Here is a 26380-nt window from a genome sequence, read left to right as displayed (position 1 = left end):
GGCAGCGCGAGCACGAGGGATTGGGCTCGCTGCTGTGTGGTATGATGCATCGTGATTACTTGGCCCGCGATATCGATTGTCACTCCTAGGTAAGTCAAAATGCATGTCAGGTGCAGGACTGACTAGGATAGTTGATAGTGATACCAAGAATCACTGCCAGGTATAGTTAGATCCGTTGCATGGGAGCAAAATCGAGATCGGGGCGGTGGATGAGCCAGTCGTCCGGATACGGAATCATCTGGACGCCGAACTCCTGGGTCAGAAGTTCCTACACTGCGGTGTTCCAGCGTTGCATGATGGATGGTGGAAGGCTATGTTCCATCGGCAGGCGTGTCCAACGATACCGTGGCTCTCGGTATAACATTCCGTATGGGTGACGAGCATGATGGATAATAGGAATCTGATAGAAGCCTGATCTCATATCGAGTTTACAGGCAAGATGGTGAGATGGAATGGAAGCGAGTGCCTGCGCTGGACCATGGAGAGAGAAATTGAGGATGGATATAGGGAGTCCAGGTGCTGAGGTCATGCATGAACCGCGCCACCCCTGATTTCTTGGGGACGAGGAACAGTTGTAAGCATCATCAGGAAATAATAAGAACTTAGGCAGACGGTTGAGTTTTCTTGTCTTATGTACTACAAAAAGACGTGAAGACAATTCTATATTTTATCAAACAGATATTTAGGTACTTTCTAATGATGCATTTAATTTAATTCAATCGTGGTCCATTAACAGGTGAGTCTCTGGGTGTGTTTGAGTGTAAAATGCATTAGTTGGCACTCTGTGGACTTGAATGCCCACATGAAATACGTAGGGCCAACGTAGATTTATAGACAATGCTTTACTGCATTTGAGTTATTTGAGTACGTAGTGTATAATTTGACGTTCTTTAGAAACATTCTACTTCCCTGATCCAAATCAATTTTCTCACTTGTCAGCTAAATAGTAAATATCTTATTCGGAAAAAGCCCTTGTTGTTACTAATACAATAAGTTTAATGTACTACAATAATAGAATTCAATCTATTACAATATCGTTAATATTCTTTCATTAATTACGAACGTGGCAGCTATCCTCATCTGAGTCACTTCCACATTAATGAACCATTGTTTTGGTTACCAGCACTTCATACTGTAAATGAGGACCGGTAACATTGATGTGTTCCATTGTTTCAGCCTACACAAAAGTACCAGAGATGTCTTACACCAAGTGGAGAGCAAGGACGATGTCGACATTTGCAATTCTGCATCTTAGAGGATATTCGAAAGAGTTTTGGAAGATTCTTGGATTACTTCTGCGTAATAGAACGTTCGTGAGTATATTGAGTACATACTGTATTCTTTAGTATGTGAGCTATCTCAAACTTCATTCTCGTGACACTTGCTGAAAGTGATTACGTCTGTATAAGGCCAACGCGGACTCTGAATGTAAAACATGAATGGCAAACGGATTAAAGTTTCAAGGACAGTGATTTTATTTTAACTAACACAAATATTCATTCTTATGAATGTTATTGAATATTAGAAAAATCATGTTAGATGTTCATATGTAAATAGGCGACATAACAATATCAAAAGGTGATTGAATGCCATATCTTGTGCAGTATTCTATGAAGAAACTAATTAGGTCAGATTTATGCTCTTTCCTTATCCCTTTTATTTCTCTGGATATGTGAACATTAAAGTACATGTGAACATGGTATCGTTTCTTCAGTTAATTATTTTTTGTTAGTGGGTTAACGTTGTACTAACACATCGAATTTTTCCGAAGACGCAAGGACCTAAGGGTTAGTATTGGGAATGTGGCAGTCGTGGCCATTATTGAGGTACAGCCCAAGCATTTGCCTTGTACAAAAAGGGGTGATCACGGAAAATCATCTTCAGGACTGCCGACGGAGGGATTCGATCCCACCATCTTCGAATGCAAGCTCACAGCTAGGCGACCCTAACCACGCGGCCAATTTACTCAGCTCTCGTTAGTTAATAATAAAGAGTTATTATTTCAATGTCCACAGTACAAAGGATCTTATAAGTGATAAACTTACGACTGGAATATCGTCGGCCTACTACTAAAACCTCGTATGTTACAATGTTCTTCCTCCCCATTATATACCTTAACATTGGTCACGCCTACCAGCCACATATTTATATGAAACCCATCAGAACATTTTTCGTAGTGTTCATTTTCCTGTGCAGACGTGTAAAGGGAAATGGACCTTGCCGTACAGTATAGTAGGGATGTTGTTTTCGTGGCGAATTTTAGCATTCCTACAGTTCAACGTATTTAAGGTTCATTTTCCTTTACACACAACCATAGGAAAATGAACACAACGAAAATTGTTCTGATGGACTGTACATCCAATTGTGACTGGGAGGCGTGACCTGTGTTAAGTAAGAAAATGGATAGGAAGTGCATTGGGAGATACGAGGTTTTGGAAGTAAGCCATCGATATCCGTTTTATGGGTATGTTGTGAATAAAGCCATAATTAAAAAAACCGTTCTCAGCGTTGGTATTCGAACTTAGGTTCTCCAAGCATTGTAGCTTATCCTTTCACTTAATCGAAGTTACGATATTCAGTTTTGAGGACACAGCAGAACATTGAGTCATTTTATCAAGTGCCAAATGAAAATCCACAGCCTGTTTCCAGTCATACGATCGCGTCAGGAATGGAATAAATGAAGCCCTAAGCCTATCGCACTTCTCGGGCGTAATGATTAATGACTGGTAGATGAAATGAAATGATATTGGATAGTGGTGCTCGAACCACGGAACTCGGTGGTGAGAGTTCGGCGCGCAGCCACCTGAGCCACGGAGTCTCTGAAGGACCAATTCATTCGAATAATTAGGAATATGGTACCTTTGTCTTCACCATTACTTAATTTTTAGTTGTAAGGTTCATTTTAAGAAAATTCCTGTTTCTTTTCTGTGAATGAAGATGATCGCTGAAAAAGTACCTAAATATGAACGTAATAATTGTTGAGTGTAACCGGGATTAGATTTCATTAGGTTTTTGGAATAGATCTAAGAGACTTGAAATTTCACTCTCACACCAACGTTGATGTCATGGAATCGAAAATCACTTACAATATCTGGCAACAGTTACAGTTGCCATAAGTCAAACCTCTCAAATAATCCACATGAAATAATGAAATAAAATGAAATTTAAAAAAGTAAAATTGAAGCACCTAGAAGAAATGGTCGGGTGACTATCTGACTTTGTACACGTAAACACCGTCGGAGGGTATTGATTAGAGTTGCAATACTCTGTGAGTGGTAGAACGGCCACCAGAGTGCATTGGTGTTGCTCGTGTTTACCGTTGTTACCAGGCCCGGTAGGGTGTGTAAGGGGCGTAAACAGAGTCGTCTGTTAATCACTGTAGTGTTGAGTGATGCCACGTACTCATGTGGGACAGCGTTATTAGCACCTGACGGAGTTTGATAGAAGCCGCGTTGTGGGCCTCCATTTGGCCGACTGATCGAATCTTGCAATATCCAGATTTGTCAGGCGTTTGGATGTGACAGTACCCCGATGTTGAACTGCATGGGAACGTGAGGGCAGGCGTACTCGTCAAGATTACGATCGACCACGTCTGACCACCACAAGTGTGGATCGCCGTATTTTGCACCAGGGACATCGTAGCCCCTTCACATCTCCGCCTGCCATTCGAGAACAACCAATGGACTCCCTGCAACATTCTGTGTCGTCCGTCACTATTGGTAGGAGAGTATTAGCAGCCGGAGGAGAGAGTTACCGTCCCGTGCGTTGGCTGCCGTTAACACCACAAAACAAACAGCTGTGCTTGGAGTGGTAGCGTGACCGAGAAGCATGGAGTGCTGCAGTATGGTGTCGCATTGTGCTCAGCAATGAAGCGCGATTCTGTACTATCCAGGATGACCATCGTCTGCAAGTATGGCGGCGACCCGGGGAGAAGTCCCATTCTCCCAATATTTTGGAGAGGCACAGGGGTGTTACTCATGGCGTCATGGTGTGGGGAGTCATCGGTTATGACTGCAGGTTACGGCTGGTAGTGACAGAGGGAACTCTGACGGCACCACTGCACGTCACAGACATCCTCATGTGTTGCCTCTCATGCGACAGTATCGTGGTGCTATCTTTCAACAGGACAATATTCGTCCACACACGACACGTGTTTTGTCTCTATGAACTCTCTGTATAATGCTGAGGTTCTCCCGTGGCTAGCAAGATTCCCATATCTACCTCCGGTAGGACATGTGTGGGACCACCTTGGACGTCAACTACGTCCAGTGCCAGTAGGCAGGATATCAAGGAGCAGTTATAGCAGCTGTGGGCCAGCTTGCCTCAGAAGAGAATACAACGGCTTTATGACACCCCTCCAAACCGAATTAACGCAAGCCTCCAGGTCCGAGGGGGCGTGACGTCATACTAATAATTGGGCTCATACTGCCAACTTCTTTATAAATTTCAATCGATTTTGTATTAATTGAAATAATATCACATACTCTCTTAACACGTAAAGTTTCCTTTCGTTTCGTCTTCCCCTTCTGGGTGCTTAAATTTCTTGTCAGGCAGTGCAAGTTTTCGTGGCAACTCTCGCAGACCCGAATCAGAGCGTCCAATTTGGAAAGTGAATCAGGGCGTACAATTTGAAAGGTAAATAAATATGCACAGTTATATTACCACCTCTCTCAGGCTTCGTAAAGTCAGTTATTGCCTACAGTATCTTGTTCTACCCTACTGCCTGTGACGTAGGAGTGCTATCGATCATGTGAAGCCAAAAACCATCCCTGATATTACTGGTGCTGGCAGGCAACCTCTGAGTGACTTGCGAATGTAAATTATGGATTCTCTGACAATAATCCTTTCTGGACATTTACAGATCAGTCTTTAGCGATGAGGCCATGAGTGTCCTCTTCAACAATACACCCTCCAGTATCTCACATGGAACTGTTTTACTGTTGAGACAACGTAATCCAAGAAGATATCTGTCACTTCTTGCTATGTATGGTATGTATGCCTGTATGAAATCCCATGCTCAGCCTTAAGGTTGTCGATAAAAGTAATCGAAGCTTTGAAATTCCCCAGGCCAAAATTTTATACGCTTCTACCCTAATGCCTAAATTAGCAGATGCCAATAGTGAACTACAGATCCACACTCCCATGATACCTAAAATTGCGACATTACATGCTCTTTTAATGTTCGTATTTGTGATAGCCTATTTCCTTAGAAGGAAGTGAGCTCCTTCTCGTCGTTTGTTATTCGTATAATTAAAAATTAGCTGCTTGAAAATTGATTTACTTCTATTGCGCTTATAGCGCATCATTAGTTTGCTGTAAGAGTTGAAGAAACGATTCTAATGGTATTCAATAATGTTCTCCAGTATGCTGTCATCAATGTCTTCTGATACAATAGGCCTCGAATTTTGGGTGGTGATTGTTCGTGCTCACTTTGACTTGACAGTTCCTGTTGCTCTGAAGATGGAAGGCATGTTCTGCTTAAACAGCCACCTTCAGATGTATCCTCTTCATCCTTTTCAAAATCAGTATATCTATCCAACGTAACTTCATACACTTCTGTGTCTTCCCCGTTAAAATTCTGCGTTGTTATGTTACATAACATATTCGTGAAGTCCGTGTCCTCGACTCCGGTTGCCCGTCGCTACTCTGTCTGAAGTATATTGAAATTGATGGCGTTATTTTTCCTGATGATCGCAATGTACACAGTTTACACGCCAGAAGACGCACTCGTATGGCAGCGTCAGTGCAGATACAACATGGCACCGTCTAATGGCGCTAGAGGCAACTGCAGATTTTTGCGTGGAAATGTCGCAAACCACTGCTTTGTGATGAACGATATACATTATGAACATGTTTTCTTGCGGTTCAGAGTTTTCGGAATTAGATTTTCCCCATTGTACAGGGTCTTTTTTTATGGCTTGCTAAGTGTGTCAGGGGAACACGCGCGGAAGGCGATTGCTGGGTGACTCATTTGCGGAGGGATACGGTATATTGCTCTGAGTGGTGATGCGGAGCCAGATTAAAAAAAGACCCTGTACTTCATGTCAGTCTACGAAGTGCGTTTCTACGTATGTAGAGTGTACTGTCAATTGGGATAAATAAATAGATTTCGACGATGAAGATATTTTATATTCTTCACGAAATCAAATTATATATTGGGAGTGTTCTGTAGAACACTTCGTGGCGCATGTCCATAATATTTTATATTAAATAATAAATGTTAGAACTATTGTTTAAATAATTATGTTAGGCAGTTCTTTCTACAAACATTATTGAATATCCAAAGATCATATACACAAATCGCAGTCGTAGGTTGCACACGTATTGGGAAACGTACAGCTACGTACTGTATAATTAAAAGCATGTATTTGGATGGCCAGAAATGTTGTGAAATGGACATCCTCTACTTTCATTTTCACGTACGAAATTGTTGAATAGATGTAAATAAAGTACGCTTTTCTGTACATTGGTACTGTTATGTTAGTATCATATTACATTATGCAATGATATTAATTATGAAGAATGTTACTCATAACAGTGAAACTAATTCAAAAACCAGATTTAACATCAGTTAACCCTTACTTTAATACTTTTCACATCTCTCATTGACATGTGTCTAAACAAAATTCAATATTCAATGACGAAGCCAGAAAAGGATTCGATTCCCTATCACCATGCCTGCTTTATTATATGCATGAAGTAGACATGGGAGGTTTCCTTTCGTGTCTCAACTGGGCATAAAATACCACTTGCAATTATTGCTATTATCTACGGTGTGAGGGGGAATTTCAACGTTTAAGAGTGTCCGGAACAGCAGATATATTTTCCAGTCTTCGCAAAATGCCAGCCCCGAGTGTTTTACGGCACGTTATATCAAACTATTCTCATAAAAATAACACTATTGATTATACAATAACAAAATCAGACACACGAAATGATAGTATTCACAATACTGACCATGTGTTAAGGAGATGGCTTCAAAGTTGACAATATTAGATTTGTAGGTCTGAAATAATTCTGCAAAGTGGTGAAAATGTAGTGAAAATTTACTGAAATTAATAGATTAGCACATCTCTGTCTGTATTTCTGTCTGTCCGTCTATCTCCCTCCCTCTCGCTCTCTCTCTCACACACACACACATATATATAATGTATACAATTCTCTTTTTTACTATCGGCCGTTGTAAACTTGAAGTAGCCAACTTGTTTTACAGGAATATTATTTCACTTTGAGTTGGGAACATCACAGATCACGTGTTTCATATACTTACGTGTACTCTATAGTACTGTCTGATGACCTGAAGTACAATTTAAGTGTGGAGAAAAGTGATTAAGTTAAATTACATGGTATCTGGTATCTCTGCGAAATGATCTGTCATATCGTCCCTTAAGAATTAACACCGCGTATCTGACAATGCTCTTCCTATCCATTATGTACCTTAGGACTGGTCACGCCTCCCAGTCACATACGGACATGCAGTCCATCAGAACAATTTATGTTAAGTTAATTTTACTATACTGCCGTGTAACGGAAAATGAACCTTACTGTACCGAACCGTACCGTATGTTTGCATGACGAATATGCGCACTCCTACAATATAATGTATTCAAGGCTCAGTTTCCTTTATACTACTGGATAGGAAAATGAACACAACGCAAATTTCTCTGATGGTCTGCATATCCACAAATGGCTGGGAGGCGTGACCAGTCCGAAGGAACATAGGAAGAGCATTGTCATATACGCGATATTAATTCTTAAGGAACGATATAATCTGTGTTAATCCATTTCCCATTGTATTTTTTCAATGCAGAATACCTATTCCTTTAAGTCTTGAAGTCATGGAAAACAATCATAATGCGCAGATCGTTGATGTGAATTGAGTGCTGATATTTCTATTACTTTTACGGAAACGTATAGCCCTGTACGAGTTAACCAGAATGAGACCAGGAAAATAATGAACAGGAAGTGACATTGGAATATGGATTTGACCTTCAAAACTGTTTCCTAAAGAGGAACGAGGTAAATGAGCAACTTATGATCCCGGAACAGTTATGAACCCGTGCGTGCATTTTACTCCAAGCAAATTGCATGTATTCATGTAACATCCGGTGAGTTAACAATGTTGACATCGAGCGACATCCTTCAGGGAGCAGAGAGATTTAACAAAGGAGGCTAAATAATACCTCATCATTAAGGTCTAGGTATTCTTTTCGGAAAAGATCTGAGTTTTAACATTCATGACGGCAGAAGAAAGCCTGCTCGCTGATAAAAGTATCCTCCCTTAACGCCGCTGTGACTCAATGGAACGTTCAAATATGGAGCCGTAAAGTAGGTCAAACTATTTCACATCATTTAAGTTGCACGTGCGATATCAGCATCCGTTACGAACCTGACCCCGGGCTCTCTAAATTACATTTCAACCAATCCCTGTACACAGAGGCCTAGTATACGGTAACTGAGAGTGTCAAGCACTTCCTCACTGCTCTGGAGTCCGGCTCCATGGCTAAATGGTTAGCGTGCTGGCCATTGGTCACAGGGGTCTCGGGTGCGATTCTCGGCAGGGTCGGGAATTTTAACCATAATTGGTTAATTCCCCTGGCACGGGGAATGGGTGTATGTGACGACTTCATTATCATTTCATCCTCATCACGACGAGCAGGTCGCCTACGGGGTCAAATCAAAAGACGAGCCGAAGTCCTCGGATACATCCCGGCACTAAAAGCCATACGCCATTTCATTTTTTTTACTGCTCTGGAGAGATCTCCAACGGAAATGCTGCGGTAGGTCACTTATCTTTCTAAGATCGTAGAGATATATTTGACGTGAAATTAACGGGTCAGTAAATCATTTTAATTTCACAATATTATTTTCTATACTTTAAATTATCGAAGTTTTTCTTGATAACTCCCGTGCTCAACGAGCTTTTATACTGTTTATTATTATTATTATTATTATTAGCGTTGTCTATTGTTACTGTTCATGAACTCTAATGTACTGTAACTACCATAAGTAGGTAAGGGTTGTTCTGCCCGTAGGCATGTCCGAACCTCCGCACAGGTGTTCCTGAGCCGGAGTTTACGTGCGGTAGGGTGGCCAGTTCCTTTCCGCTCCTTCATTCCCTTACTCCCCACCAACAGCGCGTGGCAACCCATCCAACTCCTGACCACGCCCAATGTTGCTTAACTTCTGAGATCTAATGGGATCCGGTGTTACAACACGGCTACGGCCGTTGGCCTACCATAAGTGATTAACCAGAAAACGTGGACAGCAGCATTTAGTTTACAAAGCCTTACAATGTTCTTCTTTTTGATTGACTGTTAATATTTTACTTGCCGGGCTGAGTGGCTCAGACGGTTAAGGCGCTGGCCTTCTGACCCCAATTTGGCAGGTTCGATCCTGGCTCAGTCCGGTGGTATTTGAAGGTGCTCAAATACGTCAGCCTCGTGTCGGTACATTTACTGACACGTAAAAGAACTCCTGCGGGACTAAATTCCGGCACCTCGGCGTCTCCGAAAACTGTAAAAGAGTGGTTAGTGGGACGTAAAGCAAATAACATTAATTAATTATTAATATTTTACTTCCGTAAGTGTTTAAAAACTTGTTTTATTTCGATTTAAAACAACATAGAGTACATGAGTGTAAATCTTTTTTTTTTTGCTAGGGGCTTTACGTCGCACCGACACAGATAGGTCTTATGGCGACGATGGGATAGGAAAGGCCTAGGAGTTGAAAGGAAGCGGTCGTGGCCTTAATTAAGGTACAGCCCCAGCATTTGCCTGGTGTGAAAATGGGAAACCACGGAAAACTATCTTCAGGGCTGCCGATAGTGGGATTCGAACCTACTATCTCCCGGATGCAAGCTCACAGCCGCGTGCCTCTACGCGCACGGCCAACTCGCCCGGTAGTGTAAATCTTATAAGCACTTAGTGAAGTATCCATGTAGCCCTACCACTGTCTTGTTTTTTATTATTTGACAACGAAAATACGAAATAAACATTTTTAATTCCCATGAATAACTGTAAGAAACGACTTACAGCGTTATTCTAGGCAGTCATGCAATTTCATATCAAATTTGTCTACCTCGATAGTATCATCCTCGGCGCTATAAAGGCACTAGGTATTTTACAAACGGAAAATAATTATATTTTCCAGTTACCTTGGTAACTGAGAACGAATGAACGACGAATTTTAAAGAGGAAAGGGCAGATAACCCCTTACTTCGTGAAAGTGAGGTAGGTCATATTGTTGTGCAAAGACGGCTAAAGTATGAAACGATGATGGAGCTACAGTCACACTGTGCCAACAGATTTACGAATTTGATGACGGGAGAATCGTGCTTGGCCGTGTCGAGGCTTCGGATTATCCTTCCGGAGACGGAATGTGGCCACAGTGGTGCGACTAAATTGACTTGAACGATTCCATTGTACTTGCCACATCAACGAATGAAGGACACATGATTACTAAAGATCACATATAAACGTCACAAGCAGTCACAGAAGCGGTTCCTCATCTCTAGCATCGGGGCCATATTTTCAAGCCAGACTTCAAATACCTTGGATTTCATCCCTCAGCTATCCGTGATAGCACGACAAATGGAAGGATACAACATTTTCCTACGATGTTTAGTTGTGCATACACTACCTTCATGGTCATATCTGCGTCTGAATGTCATCGAAAACTAATTTCCAAAGCCATTCAGGGTTCTATAAATGTGGTTGTGGAAAGATTTCTCGTTGAGAAATAGTTCAGTCTCTGCTATGAGTTCGAAATACTTTAATAAAACTGTTCCACTGCTAGGCCATCTAACTGATGTGTTGTAGGGCAAATCAGAACATCGTCGTTGCCGGGACAAAACCTCCTATGTGATAATATTTTTGGAGATATACTGACCCGCAGCACATACTGAACCCGACAGGGGCATGATCCAAGGACCTTAGGTTGATATCGATATCCGTAATTACGCACGCAATGCTATTAAAGGGAAAGAACGCCGAAAATGATTAATATTCATATCATTAATAGAGGTTATACCGGAACTAATTAATATTCATACCATTGAGATAGATAAATTGTGTATTTTAAAATTATTCGACGAGATTTCTTTGTCTACGACTTATTGCGCAGTATTATCCTTTGTGTAGCGGGGGCCCCGCAGATGAAGCCAAGCCAACTTAGACCCGGGAGGGGTTACGAATGGGGATTCCCTGTGACATCACTCGAGAGAAGACATCCCTCCTCAAGGCTCACAGAATGAGGGGAAACTAACTTTTTCGAAACGGAATATAGGAGCCATCTTGGAATCGGACTGGCCAACTTAATTACCTACGAGGTAGAAAATTAATAAAACTCGAATTAGGGGATCATCTCCCGATTTAAAAGGGATAAATGTTACTGGGACATTTATTTAGAGTGTTTAATGTCCTCTTCCGTGATAACTTTCAGCAGAAGAAAGAATACTGCGTGGAAAAGTACTGGGGCCATCTGGTTAGTCTCATGACACGTCCTCGACGGAGGGACTTCACCCCGTGTGGTAGGGGAAGCAGAACATATTTTAATTAATTTAAAGAGATTCACCGAAGGATAATTGAGTGGTTATGTCTCAATCGCACCAACTAGATACTGGTCACCGACCATCCGCACTATTTTACCTCGAGTACGCCGGGAATAGGCGCTACACAAATTAGTGGAAGGGGTATCGCTCCCTAGTAAAAACTACTGCAGAAAGGGAGAAGAGTCAGTCGGGATTTGTGGCTTACGGACGGCGAAGCTTCGTGCCGTCGAGCTTCCAGCGATCTTTTGTTTGAGTGAATTTCAATTTAATTTACAAGTGAAATCGCGTACTGTGCGTAAATATTGCAGAGATTGGATAGACGTGATGCTAGTGTCTAAACTTTAAAGATCAGGGACGTGTCGCGAACATTAAATATAATTTGTAATAATATTATTATTATTATTACTACGGCGCTACTGTGTCGAGTAGTAACAAAGGTACGCGGAATCCGATACTGAATCGTGGATTGCGGAGTGAGGTCCGATATCGTGGCTGGACGTTCACACTGAATGTAACTACACAAATCTTGGAATAAATAGTGACGTGTTGTGTGCCTCAGGAATACTGCCAGCGGTTTCGTCAACCTAGAACAATGGACTCCCGGATGGAAAGAAGAATGGTGCCTCCAGTAACTGCTTTGGTGCCTATGAGTCAGCACTAAACCAGTAATGGACTCCCTGAGCTGACAACGGGTCATCGAGATGGAGATGAGTATAAATCATAATTAATATGACGTAATCAGATTGGGCGGGGAACAGTTATCATTACCTGACGCTATAATGTTAAAGATTGTAACTTCAGTAGTGTAGATGTGCTACCATGATACACGTAGCTTCTATTTACTTTATTTAATTAGTAACACGTCTGAGCAATCAATTGTAAATAAAGGGGTAATACGATAAATTTGCATGCAGTAGTAGATTGACTTAATCATTTTATTTGGGGAAACTTGTAATTATTGATGCGTCAGGAGACTAATTGTTAGTAATTCAGAGTAATTCAAGTTAGGTTGTAGTTAGTCCAGCGATGATAATGCATGGCTGGTAAATAGTGTAATTTTATTCCGTGAGCACCCAGAACTACGAGATGTGACTTCGGAACTGACACCCAGGCCTCCACTGACATATATTTAGATAGGAAGTGTACGATTTTAATTGGCAGGCTTATCACAATTTAAGTGCAAATTGAGGAATATTTAATTCATAATTGTATTACCGCGTGATGATTTATCAGAAACCACGATTTAGATATGGATTAATTACACCGTTATTACGAGGAAGTTAATTATGATCATGCAATATGGTCTAATTTCCAGGTAAGTCGTGTAGGGAGATGGTGTAATGATGAACCCAATAATAATAATAATAATAATAATAATAATAATAATAATAATAATAATAATAATAATAAATTGTAGTTATGGTAATCATGCAAGTATTGGTATCATAGAAACCGGTGTCGCGTCGCGGGATCATGATATTGTAAACGAATGTGTGTGTTGAATTGAAGTGAAGTATTGAGAGCCGATGTAATTTTGTTTAATGAACAATGAAGTTCAGTTTATTAGTGAACGATCCCCGAGATGGGGTGTTTTGTTAAGAAAGGGCGTTATGCCTGTGAAGGCCGAGGCCAGTGACCACCCGCCGTGCAAAGGGGCTGGGGGCAGTTGACCTAGTGAGGAGAAGTGTTTTTTTTTTTTTGTATGCTCGTCCGCTCGTAAAATGGGAAGCCTTGAGTTGAAGAGAATGAGGGCGAAAGAATCGCCCAATAATGAAATATTCAACACGCCAGAATGATGTAGTTGCTAATAAATGACACGGCGATTGTTACCAGTACTTGTTAGTTTACTGTCATTACACACTTGAGTATAACGTAGCTAAGGGTTTTCAGAGTCCCACTTCCATCCCAAGGGGTGTCAGTTCAGTTCCCGACAGCGGCATTGGTACCCCAATGCTCAACTGAAGGCTGGATGTCTCACGTGTTTACTGTATATAATTTGTGTTCTTTAAGGGTTTATGTATCTTGTTGTGATTATAATTGAGTTGCCGATGGTGTTGACCATCGGGGTGGTGAATTGTATACCAGTGAGGGTCGGTTCAAACCCGGGCGTTTGTTCCACATTTTTATGAGTTCGTTCTTGGCATTTCGTTGGGGAATAGTTGTGTGTTTAGTATAGGGATTGCTCAGATTCGTTGCATGCATGTTAATCCTATTGATCAATGATGTCACATAGCCTCAGTGTCTATGATAAGTGTTTTCCCGTTCGAATCTCGTCATAATGGATCGCTCTGCGATAGATAATACTCGGATCCATCACATACGACTAAAAGTCGATAACAAACAACAACAATTGATAATAATCCATGTAATTCATTTGTATATAAATGCGTCATTACCATCATCATCATTAAGGCCTAATAAACCACTTGTATTAACCTAAACTTTAACCCGAATGTGTTCTCATTGTAATTAGGTATGATCCGTCTCCTACCCTGTATGCCTTTAAGCTTAGTCTTGTTAAGCGCCTATTTGTTTTATTCCAACCCGTTAACGCCCTGTAGATATCATGCCGGAGCCATTAGGCGTAGGGACGGGTGCATACTAAATGGCGGCCCAATGTGGGACGTGTTCTAATGTTAAATAGGCGCGTATATTTATATTACCTGACATTTACACGTTGCGCACCATACTAAAATATCGGTCCAACGTGGTGCGAGATAAAAGGGCGTAAGTGAACTGTGGGGGCTCGATATGTCCGTAAATAAGGGCTACCCAGATTTAGGAAATTTAGCGCCATATAGAATGACATCCAATGTCTGGCTATATAAATACGGCCCAAGGTGGGACATATTCTACGGTTTAATAGGCGTATTTTGATGTTTAATAGGCGCATAATTATCCCACCTATTGCATACCATTAATGCAAAGATAGGGGCGTGTTGTGTTGTGTATTAGGCAAGGCATACTTGTGCGGCTTCCAGGAGTGGGCACGATTATTTTGGTAACCCATGTCTGCTTCTGACATTTCCACGCGAGGCCCAGTTCATTATAGTTGAATAAGTGATACCTTGATGTCAATATTAAATCGTTTTATGAATGAGAACACAGTCATGGTCCAATGATATGGGCAGAGCCATGACATTCGCGTAAGAAGGGGCGTATCCAAAATTCAAGGGGATTAGTTCGAATCCCGGGAAACAATAAAATGAATTTCCCATAAGTGAGGTTTGAAGTGAATAGTGGCTTTTTCTTAGTGCATATCTATTCACTTAGCCAGTGGTGCGTGTTTCGTCACCAAACAACCTGCTATTAGGAAATATATTTTACGTTAGTATAACCGTGGATGAGAAGAGGTAACCTCACGCCTACTTTTCTTTTTCGAGTGGCAGTAGGTTGATTTCATGGGTTCAGTTTGAGATTCTGATGACTTTGTGTGTTTGAAGGACCTCAATGCTGAGGGCATGGGTTGATTTACTAGCACTATACCACATGTGTTGGTATTTAAAATCGAGCCCAATTTTAGAATCACAGGTCAACCGGCAACTTTATTAACTGAATCTGAGGGCTAATATTATAATCATTTTCGGAAATTTCCCGTTGCCTTCTTATATCAATTTCATGAACCTTAATGATGTTAGGCGGTTAGGCAGCTTCAATGATAGCCGTTTTTGAGGCTTAATTTGCAATGATGATTAAAGTAAAAATTATTTGAAGCTGGAAGAACGTAAAGTTTGGATAGAGGAATCCTTTCTTTTAAAATAAATAATAATTATATATTGTTGTGGTTTGTTGACGCCGACGTTAGCGAGGGGGGTCCTGTCATCTCAAAGGATAGCGACATGGATAGTGAAGCCATGCGGGCTTTGATGGAGGAGATTTTGGTCAGCGTGAAGGACGATATTAAGACGCTTGGAAATAGGATGGAAGAGAATAGTGCGCGGAGTAGGGCGCTCGAAAATAAGATGGATGAGAATAGTGCGCAGATTAGGGAAATGGAGGACGGTGTGAAGGACGATTTAAAGGCGAATCGGGAGGAAATGAAGGACGATATTAAGACGCTTGAAAATGAATGCAAACAGGGGCGTGCAGAGGTCAGAGAACAACTAGAGAACTTTGACGGTAAATTAACACATTTTGAGGTTAAATTGGAAGAAAACCGAACCGAGACTAGTAAGATGATTGAGGAGAAATGCAGTAGTTTAATGAACAAAATTCAGGAGGTTCAACAACAATGCGAAAAGGGGGCTAAGGAACTAAGCGATAAAATAGACGCGGTTTCTCAGCTCAATGCCGTTGTTGAAATAAAGGTCGAGGGAATAGTTGAGCGGCTTGATCAGGTTGAGACCGGTATCGAGAGAGACATAACTCGCGTGAATGGCGAAATCGTGGATGTTAAAGAGGAAATCGATCGGCTGAATGGTGAGATGGAACAGGTCAGGTCCAAAGCGAATGACCGCGACACGAAGATCGAAGAGATAGTGGAGCAGGTCAAGGACAACCAGATAAATATCAGGATCGTTGAAGAAAGGACGGAGAAAGCCTTGGCGGTAATTGAGGCCCTAGACGAAAAGATTACGTCAGTATCGCAAGCAGCGCAGTCCGATACGAAACTAACTTTTGCCAGGTTACGGAAGGAAGTGTCAGGACAAATAGTAGGAGAGACTGCTAAACAGATCCACGAATGGAGCGAAGAGAAAGGCTCGAAAATGATGGTGAAATTGGAGATCCACGAAGAACAAATTAACGCGCTTCGCGAAGAAATAGAGGGAATGAAGAAATTAGACATTCGGGATGAACCACATTTCAAAATGGAAACGGCCGGAATGAAGAAAATGGAATTAGGTAGCGGATCACATCAGTTGGGCTACAGTCTGTTCAAGGAGCAACTACCCGGCAATGAAGAGTATAAATTACCGACGATGGACGAGAGAACGTCGACCTTGCTTGGCCAAAATTCAATACCGATGTATAGCCTCTTACGTTCGGCGGATGATAAGCCAAAAAAATTCAAACCAGGCACCAGGACCACACCAAAAAGTTTCCTCCGCGAGGTAGATGATTACATGGCGGATCATCGGGTACCAGCGGATAGGAAGTTACGAGTAGTTGAAAAATTTTTGGAAGACCAGGCCCTTGAATGGTTTAAAGCGTTCCGCTACTGTTTTGATAGCTATGAAGGCTTTAAGAAGCTATTTTTGGAAAAATACTGGGGTTTGGACACGCAGCAAGGGCTTAGGTTAGAGCTTTACTCGAGGAGGTACGCTTCGGGAGGACCCACAAGGTTCTGCGATTATTTCACGTCCCAGCTGGTGAAGATGCGCGAACTGGACAGCCCGCCGACTGAAAGTGAATTAATAACCGCCATCACAAAGCAGTTCCCAGCTGACGTCCAGCGCATGTTGATTGCGGCAAATATCCGTACGGCAGTGGAAGCCGAGCACGTGTTAAGACAGTTGGATCAAACATCTCATGTCGGGCACGGTCGAGCTAGAAACGTAGAAGCCATCAACACGTTAAATGTTCGAGAGGGAGATCAGTCGGTAAACCGGAGTACTCAGGTGATAAGTACTCAGACTGACGCTCAGATAGGCAACCAGAACAGGAATAATAGGGATTGGAGGTCTCCGAAGTGGGAAAACCACCAATGGAAGTGTCGAAATGACCAGGGTAGGAGTCAATGGTATCAGTCAGGGAGGTACAACCACGGACAGAGCGGCGCACGAGGGCGACGACCTTACGAGAGAACACCCAATTCCTACTGGGGTAACCGTGGTCGACAGAACAACAGACCGCGAGAATACTATCGGGGTGACCTCAACGACAGGAGGAATGAGTCACGCCGTTACGTCAGAGATCTGCAAGATACCCAGGCCGGAAACGATCGGTGGAAAGATTCGATGCAGCAGTTTGCTAAGTCGGATGAATGTCGAGGGGCAGAGAGCCTCGAACTACAGGCACATAATGCTGCAAACCGTGCCAGTAATCTTGATCCCCGCGCACCACCATATTCAAGTGGAGGCGGAGGTCAGCTAAAAAAAAATTAGGAAAACCAAGTGAGGAGATAGTCGGATTTTCGAGGACTACCGACGCGAAGGGGGAACCGTGGACGTCCGTGACCATCGCATCTTGGATAGTTCAGGCCGATGACCTCGTTGAAGATCCCGTTCAGGCATGTCCAAAACCAATCAGAGCGTTACCCGTCATTTTTGTCCGTGTCAACCAGTTGCTGGTTCGTTGCCTCGTAGACACAGGCGCGAGCGTCAGCGTGGTATCTAAAGTATTAGTCAAAGAACTGGAATCGAAGCAACGTATTCCAATCATTCCGATTTCCAATATTAAGGTTAGAGGAATAATTCCGGACCGCACAACTACATGCAATAGCCAGGCCTATCTAGATTTGGAAATTGGGAACAACCTCATATCACATCCATTTATAATTTTGACTAGAATGGATTATAATATCATCATTGGAGCTGATTTTCTTCGGGAATTCAAAGCGGTCATTGACATGGACAAGAATGAAATTAGATTCAGGAACGATTCAATTCAGGGAGATGTAAGGTTAAACGACTTCGAGGGACAGCACGGGGAGGAGAAAATTTGGACCATGGAGATAGAACAATTGAAACATGAAGGAGGAGATTGCTTCCCAAACTGGGATGCCTATCGGGACGAGATGATCAAGGAGTTTGAAGGGATGATTTTCAAGTTGGAAGCGGAGAATGAAGGACCATCATTGGCGGAGGTAGTCCAAGAAAAGATCGACGAAGCGAAGATAGGGGAGGAAGACAAAGGCACATTGCAGAAAGTCATAGAGAGACACGAAAATGTATTTGGTTCACGTCCAGGGAAAATTCCAAATTTCAAATATTCCTTAGTCGTCAACAATTGGGAGCCATTTCGGCAAAGACCATATCCGATACCTGAAAAGTTTCACGCTGGGGTGAAGAAAATTATACAGGAGATGGAAGATAACGGAATTATATCAAAATCACCCACACCATTTTTGAATCCGTCGGTCGTGGTGGAGAAGGGCAACGGTTCGTTGCGGGTTTGCCTCGACGCGCGAGCAATAAACCAGCGATTAATCCCAGAGTATGACCAGGCCCCGTGTATAAAAGAGGTCCTTAAGAAGTTCCGGGGAATGAAACTATTTAGTGGAGTTGATCTGACATCATCATTTCATCACGTTGAACTTGACCCAGCCACCAAAATTTTGACCGGGTTTCTGTTTGATGGGCAAACCTACGTTTTTAACCGGTTACCCTTTGGATTGAAAACAGCAGGGTCAGCGCTCATTAGGGCACTAGATCGTAACCTCAGTGACGAAGTTAAACAGTTTACGGTGAGGTACGTGGATGACATCCTTATTGCATCTGAAACTTTGCCAGAGCACCTGGAGAAACTTGATAAACTATTAGCTGATTTAGAAAGGAACAACTTCAAGGTTAACCTACCCAAGTCTAATTTCTGCCAAAGGAGTATCCTATTTTTAGGTCATGTGATCGACTCAGAAAGAATCATGCCCAATCCTGTTAAATTAAAGGCAATTCAAAATTTTCCAAAGCCGACGAAGGTGAAACATGTCAGGCAATTTTTAGGAGTTTGTACCTTTTTCGCGGATCATTGTCCGAACTACACCAGTATAGTTGCACCATTACAAGATCTCCTGAAGAAAAACAATAGGTGGAAATGGGACCTTGCATGCGATGAAGCATTTGCTAAAGCAAAGGATCTGTTGGCCCATAGTGTGAAATTAGGTTATCCGAACTATACACAAAAGTTTATTGTGCAAACTGATGCGTCGATTATAGGAGTCGGGGCAGTACTGTATCAAGAGACGCCCGAACCCGAACAGAGGATCACCTATTTGGCTTTCATGAGTCGCAAATTAAGATCGCATGAGTTGAAATACACCGTGACCGAACTAGAGATGCTCGCGATCGTGACCGCTCTTAACCATTGGAAGAAATACATTTATGGGTACCCAATTGTGTTGAGAACGGATCACAAAGCTCTGACGTTCATGATGAAATCTGCATTAACAAGCGAGAGAGTCAGCCGGTGGTGCTTGTTTGTGCAGCAATTCGACATTACAGTCGAACACTGCGCCGGAAAGGCAAATGTAATTGCAGACGCCCTCAGTAGAAATCCAGATCCGGAACCTATCGTGGTTAACCAAATACAGTTGATAGAACAAGGGGACCGCGAAATCATAGAAAGGCTGCGGACTATTGGTGAAGAACAGCAGAAATGTCCGGAAATGAAGAAGTTGATCGATTTCCTCCAACGTAGAATACAGTCGGGGACGGATGAATACCGTGAACTTCAGAAAAGATCCGAGAAGTACCAATTTTTTAATGGCATGCTGCATAAATTCGTGGACGAGGACCACACGCAATTCAGGATCGTGGTTCCAACGACGTTGCAGGTTGATTTAGTTTGGCTCGCTCATCACGTTACAGGTCACGCAGGGAGAGATAAAGTGATTGCTACACTTCGGGAAACTTTTATCTGGAAAAATTTGAGGAAAACTGTTCAGCAGGTACTCCTTACTTGCGACACTTGCCAACGGGTGAAACCTAATCCGTACCTACTTAAGCAAAAACCGAAGCCGTTGTTGCCAAGTAAACCTCGGGAACTGTTCGCTTTAGACTTTTACGGACCACTTCCCAAGGGAAAGAGAGGGCTTCAATACATTTTGGTATGCGTGGATGTGTTTTCAAAATTCGTCACTCTCTGTCCAATCCAGAAGGCAAATACTAGAGCCGTTATAAATCAGTTGAAGACTAAAATCATACCACGTATGGGCAAGCCCGAATGTGTTCTCACGGATCATGGGTCGCAGTTCACATCGGGAAACTTCAAGCGAGACATTGTCAACTTAAACATCAAACATCATCTAAGTTCAATTAGGCATCCGGAGTCGAATCCCGCAGAGCGGATAATGCGAGAAATCGCAAAGTTTTGCCGTATCTACTGTCCTAGACAACATTGGCGTTGGGTGGACGTGATTCCTGTTATCACAGAGAGTATCAACGGCACTATCCACGAATCCACCGGCCAAATTCCGTCAGTGATTCATTTCGACAGTTTCCCGAAGAGACCATGGCATGAGGTCTTAAAATGTCCACAGGATCCTAGGCTATCGGTTGAGCTATGCATACAGGAGACAGCAAAACATTTGAAGGCCCAAGCAGAACGAAGATTACGTCGTCTCCGTAACAAGAGGTACCATCGACCACTGCGCGTAGGGGAACTTGTTCTCGTTAAACGACCAACAGTTTCCGATCCACCTAACAAGTTCTACCACAAGTTCGCTGAACTGTACATCGGTCCTTACCGAGTCATCCAGAATCTCGACAACAACTCGTACAAGGTGCAAAGCATGGACGGCGCGACCGAAACCATCTATAACGTGGCAAATCTGAAGTTGTACCATACGTCCGGAGGCAACTTAGAAGACGTGGACAACGCTGAAGAACTTGGGGCAACGGAAGAAGAAGAAGACGATGAGGAAGACGGAGAAGAAGATCGACGCGACGTGTCAGATGAAGAGTCGGGACCAAATGAGGAAGCCGAAGAAGTCAATTATTTGGAGAATTTGTTTTCACAGAGAGATCTTGGGGGTGAAGAATGTCCAGAATGTCAGTACCTGGAGAACTACAGAGAAGCATTGCGTCAGATAGCATATTATTTGGAAAGAGAGAACCAGGAACTTCGCCAGAAAGCAAAGGTTTGGAAACAGTTGTGAATCGATATTGCCAATTGAATATTTAGCGACGAAATGTGTCCAGTGCCTGTACCCATTTCTTCTCGGGGAGAGGGGAATATGAACCCGACAGGGGCATGATCCAAGGACCTTAGGTTGATATCGATATCCGTAATTACGCACGCAATGCTATTAAAGGGAAAGAACGCCGAAAATGATTAATATTCATATCATTAATAGAGGTTATACCGGAACTAATTAATATTCATACCATTGAGATAGATAAATTGTGTATTTTAAAATTATTCGACGAGATTTCTTTGTCTACGACTTATTGCGCAGTATTATCCTTTGTGTAGCGGGGGCCCCGCAGATGAAGCCAAGCCAACTTAGACCCGGGAGGGGTTACGAATGGGGATTCCCTGTGACATCACTCGAGAGAAGACATCCCTCCTCAAGGCTCACAGAATGAGGGGAAACTAACTTTTTCGAAACGGAATATAGGAGCCATCTTGGAATCGGACTGGCCAACTTAATTACCTACGAGGTAGAAAATTAATAAAACTCGAATTAGGGGATCATCTCCCGATTTAAAAGGGATAAATGTTACTGGGACATTTATTTAGAGTGTTTAATGTCCTCTTCCGTGATAACTTTCAGCAGAAGAAAGAATACTGTGTTGTTTCTGCGTGGAAAAGTACTGGGGCCATCTGGTTAGTCTCATGACACGTCCTCGACGGAGGGACTTCACCCCGTGTGGTAGGGGAAGCAGAACATATTTTAATTAATTTAAAGAGATTCACCGAAGGATAATTGAGTGGTTATGTCTCAATCGCACCAACTAGATACTGGTCACCGACCATCCGCACTATTTTACCTCGAGTACGCCGGGAATAGGCGCTACACAAATTAGTGGAAGGGGTATCGCTCCCTAGTAAAAACTACTGCAGAAAGGGAGAAGAGTCAGTCGGGATTTGTGGCTTACGGACGGCGAAGCTTCGTGCCGTCGAGCTTCCAGCGATCTTTTGTTTGAGTGAATTTCAATTTAATTTACAAGTGAAATCGCGTACTGTGCGTAAATATTGCAGAGATTGGATAGACGTGATGCTAGTGTCTAAACTTTAAAGATCAGGGACGTGTCGCGAACATTAAATATAATTTGTAATAATATTATTATTATTATTACTACGGCGCTACTGTGTCGAGTAGTAACAAAGGTACGCGGAATCCGATACTGAATCGTGGATTGCGGAGTGAGGTCCGATATCGTGGCTGGACGTTCACACTGAATGTAACTACACAAATCTTGGAATAAATAGTGACGTGTTGTGTGCCTCAGGAATACTGCCAGCGGTTTCGTCAACCTAGAACAATGGACTCCCGGATGGAAAGAAGAATGGTGCCTCCAGTAACTGCTTTGGTGCCTATGAGTCAGCACTAAACCAGTAATGGACTCCCTGAGCTGACAACGGGTCATCGAGATGGAGATGAGTATAAATCATAATTAATATGACGTAATCAGATTGGGCGGGGAACAGTTATCATTACCTGACGCTATAATGTTAAAGATTGTAACTTCAGTAGTGTAGATGTGCTACCATGATACACGTAGCTTCTATTTACTTTATTTAATTAGTAACACGTCTGAGCAATCAATTGTAAATAAAGGGGTAATACGATAAATTTGCATGCAGTAGTAGATTGACTTAATCATTTTATTTGGGGAAACTTGTAATTATTGATGCGTCAGGAGACTAATTGTTAGTAATTCAGAGTAATTCAAGTTAGGTTGTAGTTAGTCCAGCGATGATAATGCATGGCTGGTAAATAGTGTAATTTTATTCCGTGAGCACCCAGAACTACGAGATGTGACTTCGGAACTGACACCCAGGCCTCCACTGACATATATTTAGATAGGAAGTGTACGATTTTAATTGGCAGGCTTATCACAATTTAAGTGCAAATTGAGGAATATTTAATTCATAATTGTATTACCGCGTGATGATTTATCAGAAACCACGATTTAGATATGGATTAATTACACCGTTATTACGAGGAAGTTAATTATGATCATGCAATATGGTCTAATTTCCAGGTAAGTCGTGTAGGGAGATGGTGTAATGATGAACCCAATAATAATAATAATAATAATAATAATAATAATAATAATAATAATAATAATAATAATAATAATAATAATAAATTGTAGTTATGGTAATCATGCAAGTATTGGTATCATAGAAACCGGTGTCGCGTCGCGGGATCATGATATTGTAAACGAATGTGTGTGTTGAATTGAAGTGAAGTATTGAGAGCCGATGTAATTTTGTTTAATGAACAATGAAGTTCAGTTTATTAGTGAACGATCCCCGAGATGGGGTGTTTTGTTAAGAAAGGGCGTTATGCCTGTGAAGGCCGAGGCCAGTGACCACCCGCCGTGCAAAGGGGCTGGGGGCAGTTGACCTAGTGAGGAGAAGTGTTGTTTTTTTTTGTATGCTCGTCCGCTCGTAAAATGGGAAGCCTTGAGTTGAAGAGAATGAGGGCGAAAGAATCGCCCAATAATGAAATATTCAACACGCCAGAATGATGTAGTTGCTAATAAATGACACGGCGATTGTTACCAGTACTTGTTAGTTTACTGTCATTACACACTTGAGTATAACGTAGCTAAGGGTTTTCAGAGTCCCACTTCCATCCCAAGGGGTGTCAGTTCAGTTCCCGACAGCGGCATTGGTACCCCAATGCTCAACTGAAGGCTGGATGTCTCACGTGTTTACTGTATATAATTTGTGTTCTTTAAGGGTTTATGTATCTTGTTGTGATTATAATTGAGTTGCCGATGGTGTTGACCATCGGGGTGGTGAATTGTATACCAGTGAGGGTCGGTTCAAACCCGGGCGTTTGTTCCACATTTTTATGAGTTCGTTCTTGGCATTTCGTTGGGGAATAGTTGTGTGTTTAGTATAGGGATTGCTCAGATTCGTTGCATGCATGTTAATCCTATTGATCAATGATGTCACATAGCCTCAGTGTCTATGATAAGTGTTTTCCCGTTCGAATCTCGTCATAATGGATCGCTCTGCGATAGATAATACTCGGATGCATCACATACGACTAAAAGTCGATAACAAACAACAACAATTGATAATAATCCATGTAATTCATTTGTATATAAATGCGTCATTACCATCATCATCATTAAGGCCTAATAAACCACTTGTATTAACCTAAACTTTAACCCGAATGTGTTCTCATTGTAATTAGGTATGATCCGTCTCCTACCCTGTATGCCTTTAAGCTTAGTCTTGTTAAGCGCCTATTTGTTTTATTCCAACCCGTTAACGCCCTGTAGATATCATGCCGGAGCCATTAGGCGTAGGGACGGGTGCAATACATTATGAAGAGCGAGAATGCCTTGACCATATACACACAATATTGCACCTTAGATGACAGAACCTTATCGGCCAAAGTTCTAAACTGAAATATTTCACATAGGAGGTTTTGCCCCGGCAGCGACGATATTTACTTTCCACTTCCGGTAGGAAATCACGAAAATGACGATAGTTCTGTCCACGGAAATGAATGAAATTTTATCAGTGACACAACTGGCAGAAAAGCACAGGATAGATTCATATATTTATCACAAAGTACCTGCTGATGAATAATACTATAAATAACTATTGGACCTGAACACCTTGCATTTTCACAAGCCTTGTAGATGTTTCCAACTAAGACTTTGCCTTTTCCACACATAATTTTACCACCATCAGTTGCGACACGTTGTAGCAGATTCCAGTTCAACTTACTTGAATATGATTTCGCATCTAATTGTTTCGCACGGATTATTCAGAGAATCTAGTTCTGCAGTGACTTCAAAGTCAGCTTGGACTGCTCTAATAAACAGCAGGAACTGGACAGTATCTATAATATCTATGGAATCATCAAGAACCAAGGAATACCACTGAAAATCATTGCTCACCGATGTTATTCTCAATGTTTTCGACACCTCGAGTTATTGTTCTCGCATAAAGGCTGATAGTATTAAATAAATTCAATTTCTGTGGACACCATTTTTTTCTGGTGCTACAATCAAATATAACCACCAGGAAATGATTTTACTTCCTTGGCTGACAAAAGAGCTACTCGTAAGCTTATTCTAAATGCAGTCTCATTTTCATTTCTTTGAAGAAGCTTAAAACCAAAACCAAACCCCATGGCACTACAGCCCTTGAAAGGCCTTGGCCTGCCAAGCGACCGCTGCTCAGCCCGAAGGCCTGCAGATCACGAGGTGTCGTGTGGTCAGCACGACGAATCCACTCAGTCGTTGTTCTTGGCTTTCTAGACCGGGTGTAAAGAGGCTTAGTGTTCTTAAACTGCTTACAAATTTCAGCTTACGGAATATGTTCTTAAGATAAAAATTACGCTGTTGCCTCCGTTGTGAGCCATATTATTTGTTCTCCGACAATTGCTTCTGCTTCGCGACATAGGTTTTCAACAACGGTGGCGTAGGAAAGAATATATTTGGTATGAAATCAAGAAATTATGGAAAATCATATCCCGGGCTGCCGGTTCGAATACACAATCTCCAGAATACGCGCTCAGAAACAATCGATCACACTGGCATTCTTGATTGCTAGCCATGATAATATTTGTCATTTTCTATACGTTAACTTAATTGACCTTCTTTGCAATTAACTTTCTTTACTTTTCAATTGCAGAATTCGTTTATTACACCAGAGCTGGCAACTCCCTGCACACTCGTAGCTTGAGTGACTCATGCTCGAATTCAACCGATTTCCAGTGTAAACTTCACTCGGAACCGTGTGTGGTGTTAGCAAGTTCATCGGTACTAAAATTGCCAGGCAAATCTATAGTTAAACGCGATGCAACGCCGGCTGCACATAAATAAGGAAAGGTGACGTAGAAATGAATATAGTTTGTGATTTCTGCATTTCTTGAGAGAGAGGGACGTGTCCCCTAGAGCAGAAAACACTGATTTCTTAGTTATTCGAAATTGAACTCTTTAAATTCAAATACGCTGTATCTCGCAGGAAGAACAAACACCTTTAAAACAAACTCAAGGACATTCAGTGATTAACGTCCATGAATGAAAAATG

The 26380-nt window shown here is 42.0% G+C and overlaps 1 protein-coding gene across 1 annotated transcript in view; it reads left to right on the top strand.

Moving 5' to 3' along the window:
• The window catches only part of LOC136862878 (venom protease), a 291355-nt gene that overhangs the window by 113079 nt on the left and 151896 nt on the right, over nt 1–26380 (top strand). The window contains exon 3 of the mRNA XM_067139153.2: nt 1177–1313. Within this exon, the coding sequence (XP_066995254.2) occupies nt 1177–1313 (137 nt within the window). The remainder of the gene's footprint in view (nt 1–1176; nt 1314–26380) is intronic.

The sequence above is a fragment of the Anabrus simplex genome, chromosome 2, assembly GCF_040414725.1.
Source record: "Anabrus simplex isolate iqAnaSimp1 chromosome 2, ASM4041472v1, whole genome shotgun sequence".
Classification (NCBI taxonomy): domain Eukaryota; kingdom Metazoa; phylum Arthropoda; class Insecta; order Orthoptera; family Tettigoniidae; genus Anabrus; species Anabrus simplex.
This window is presented reverse-complemented; position numbering and strand designations above follow the sequence as displayed.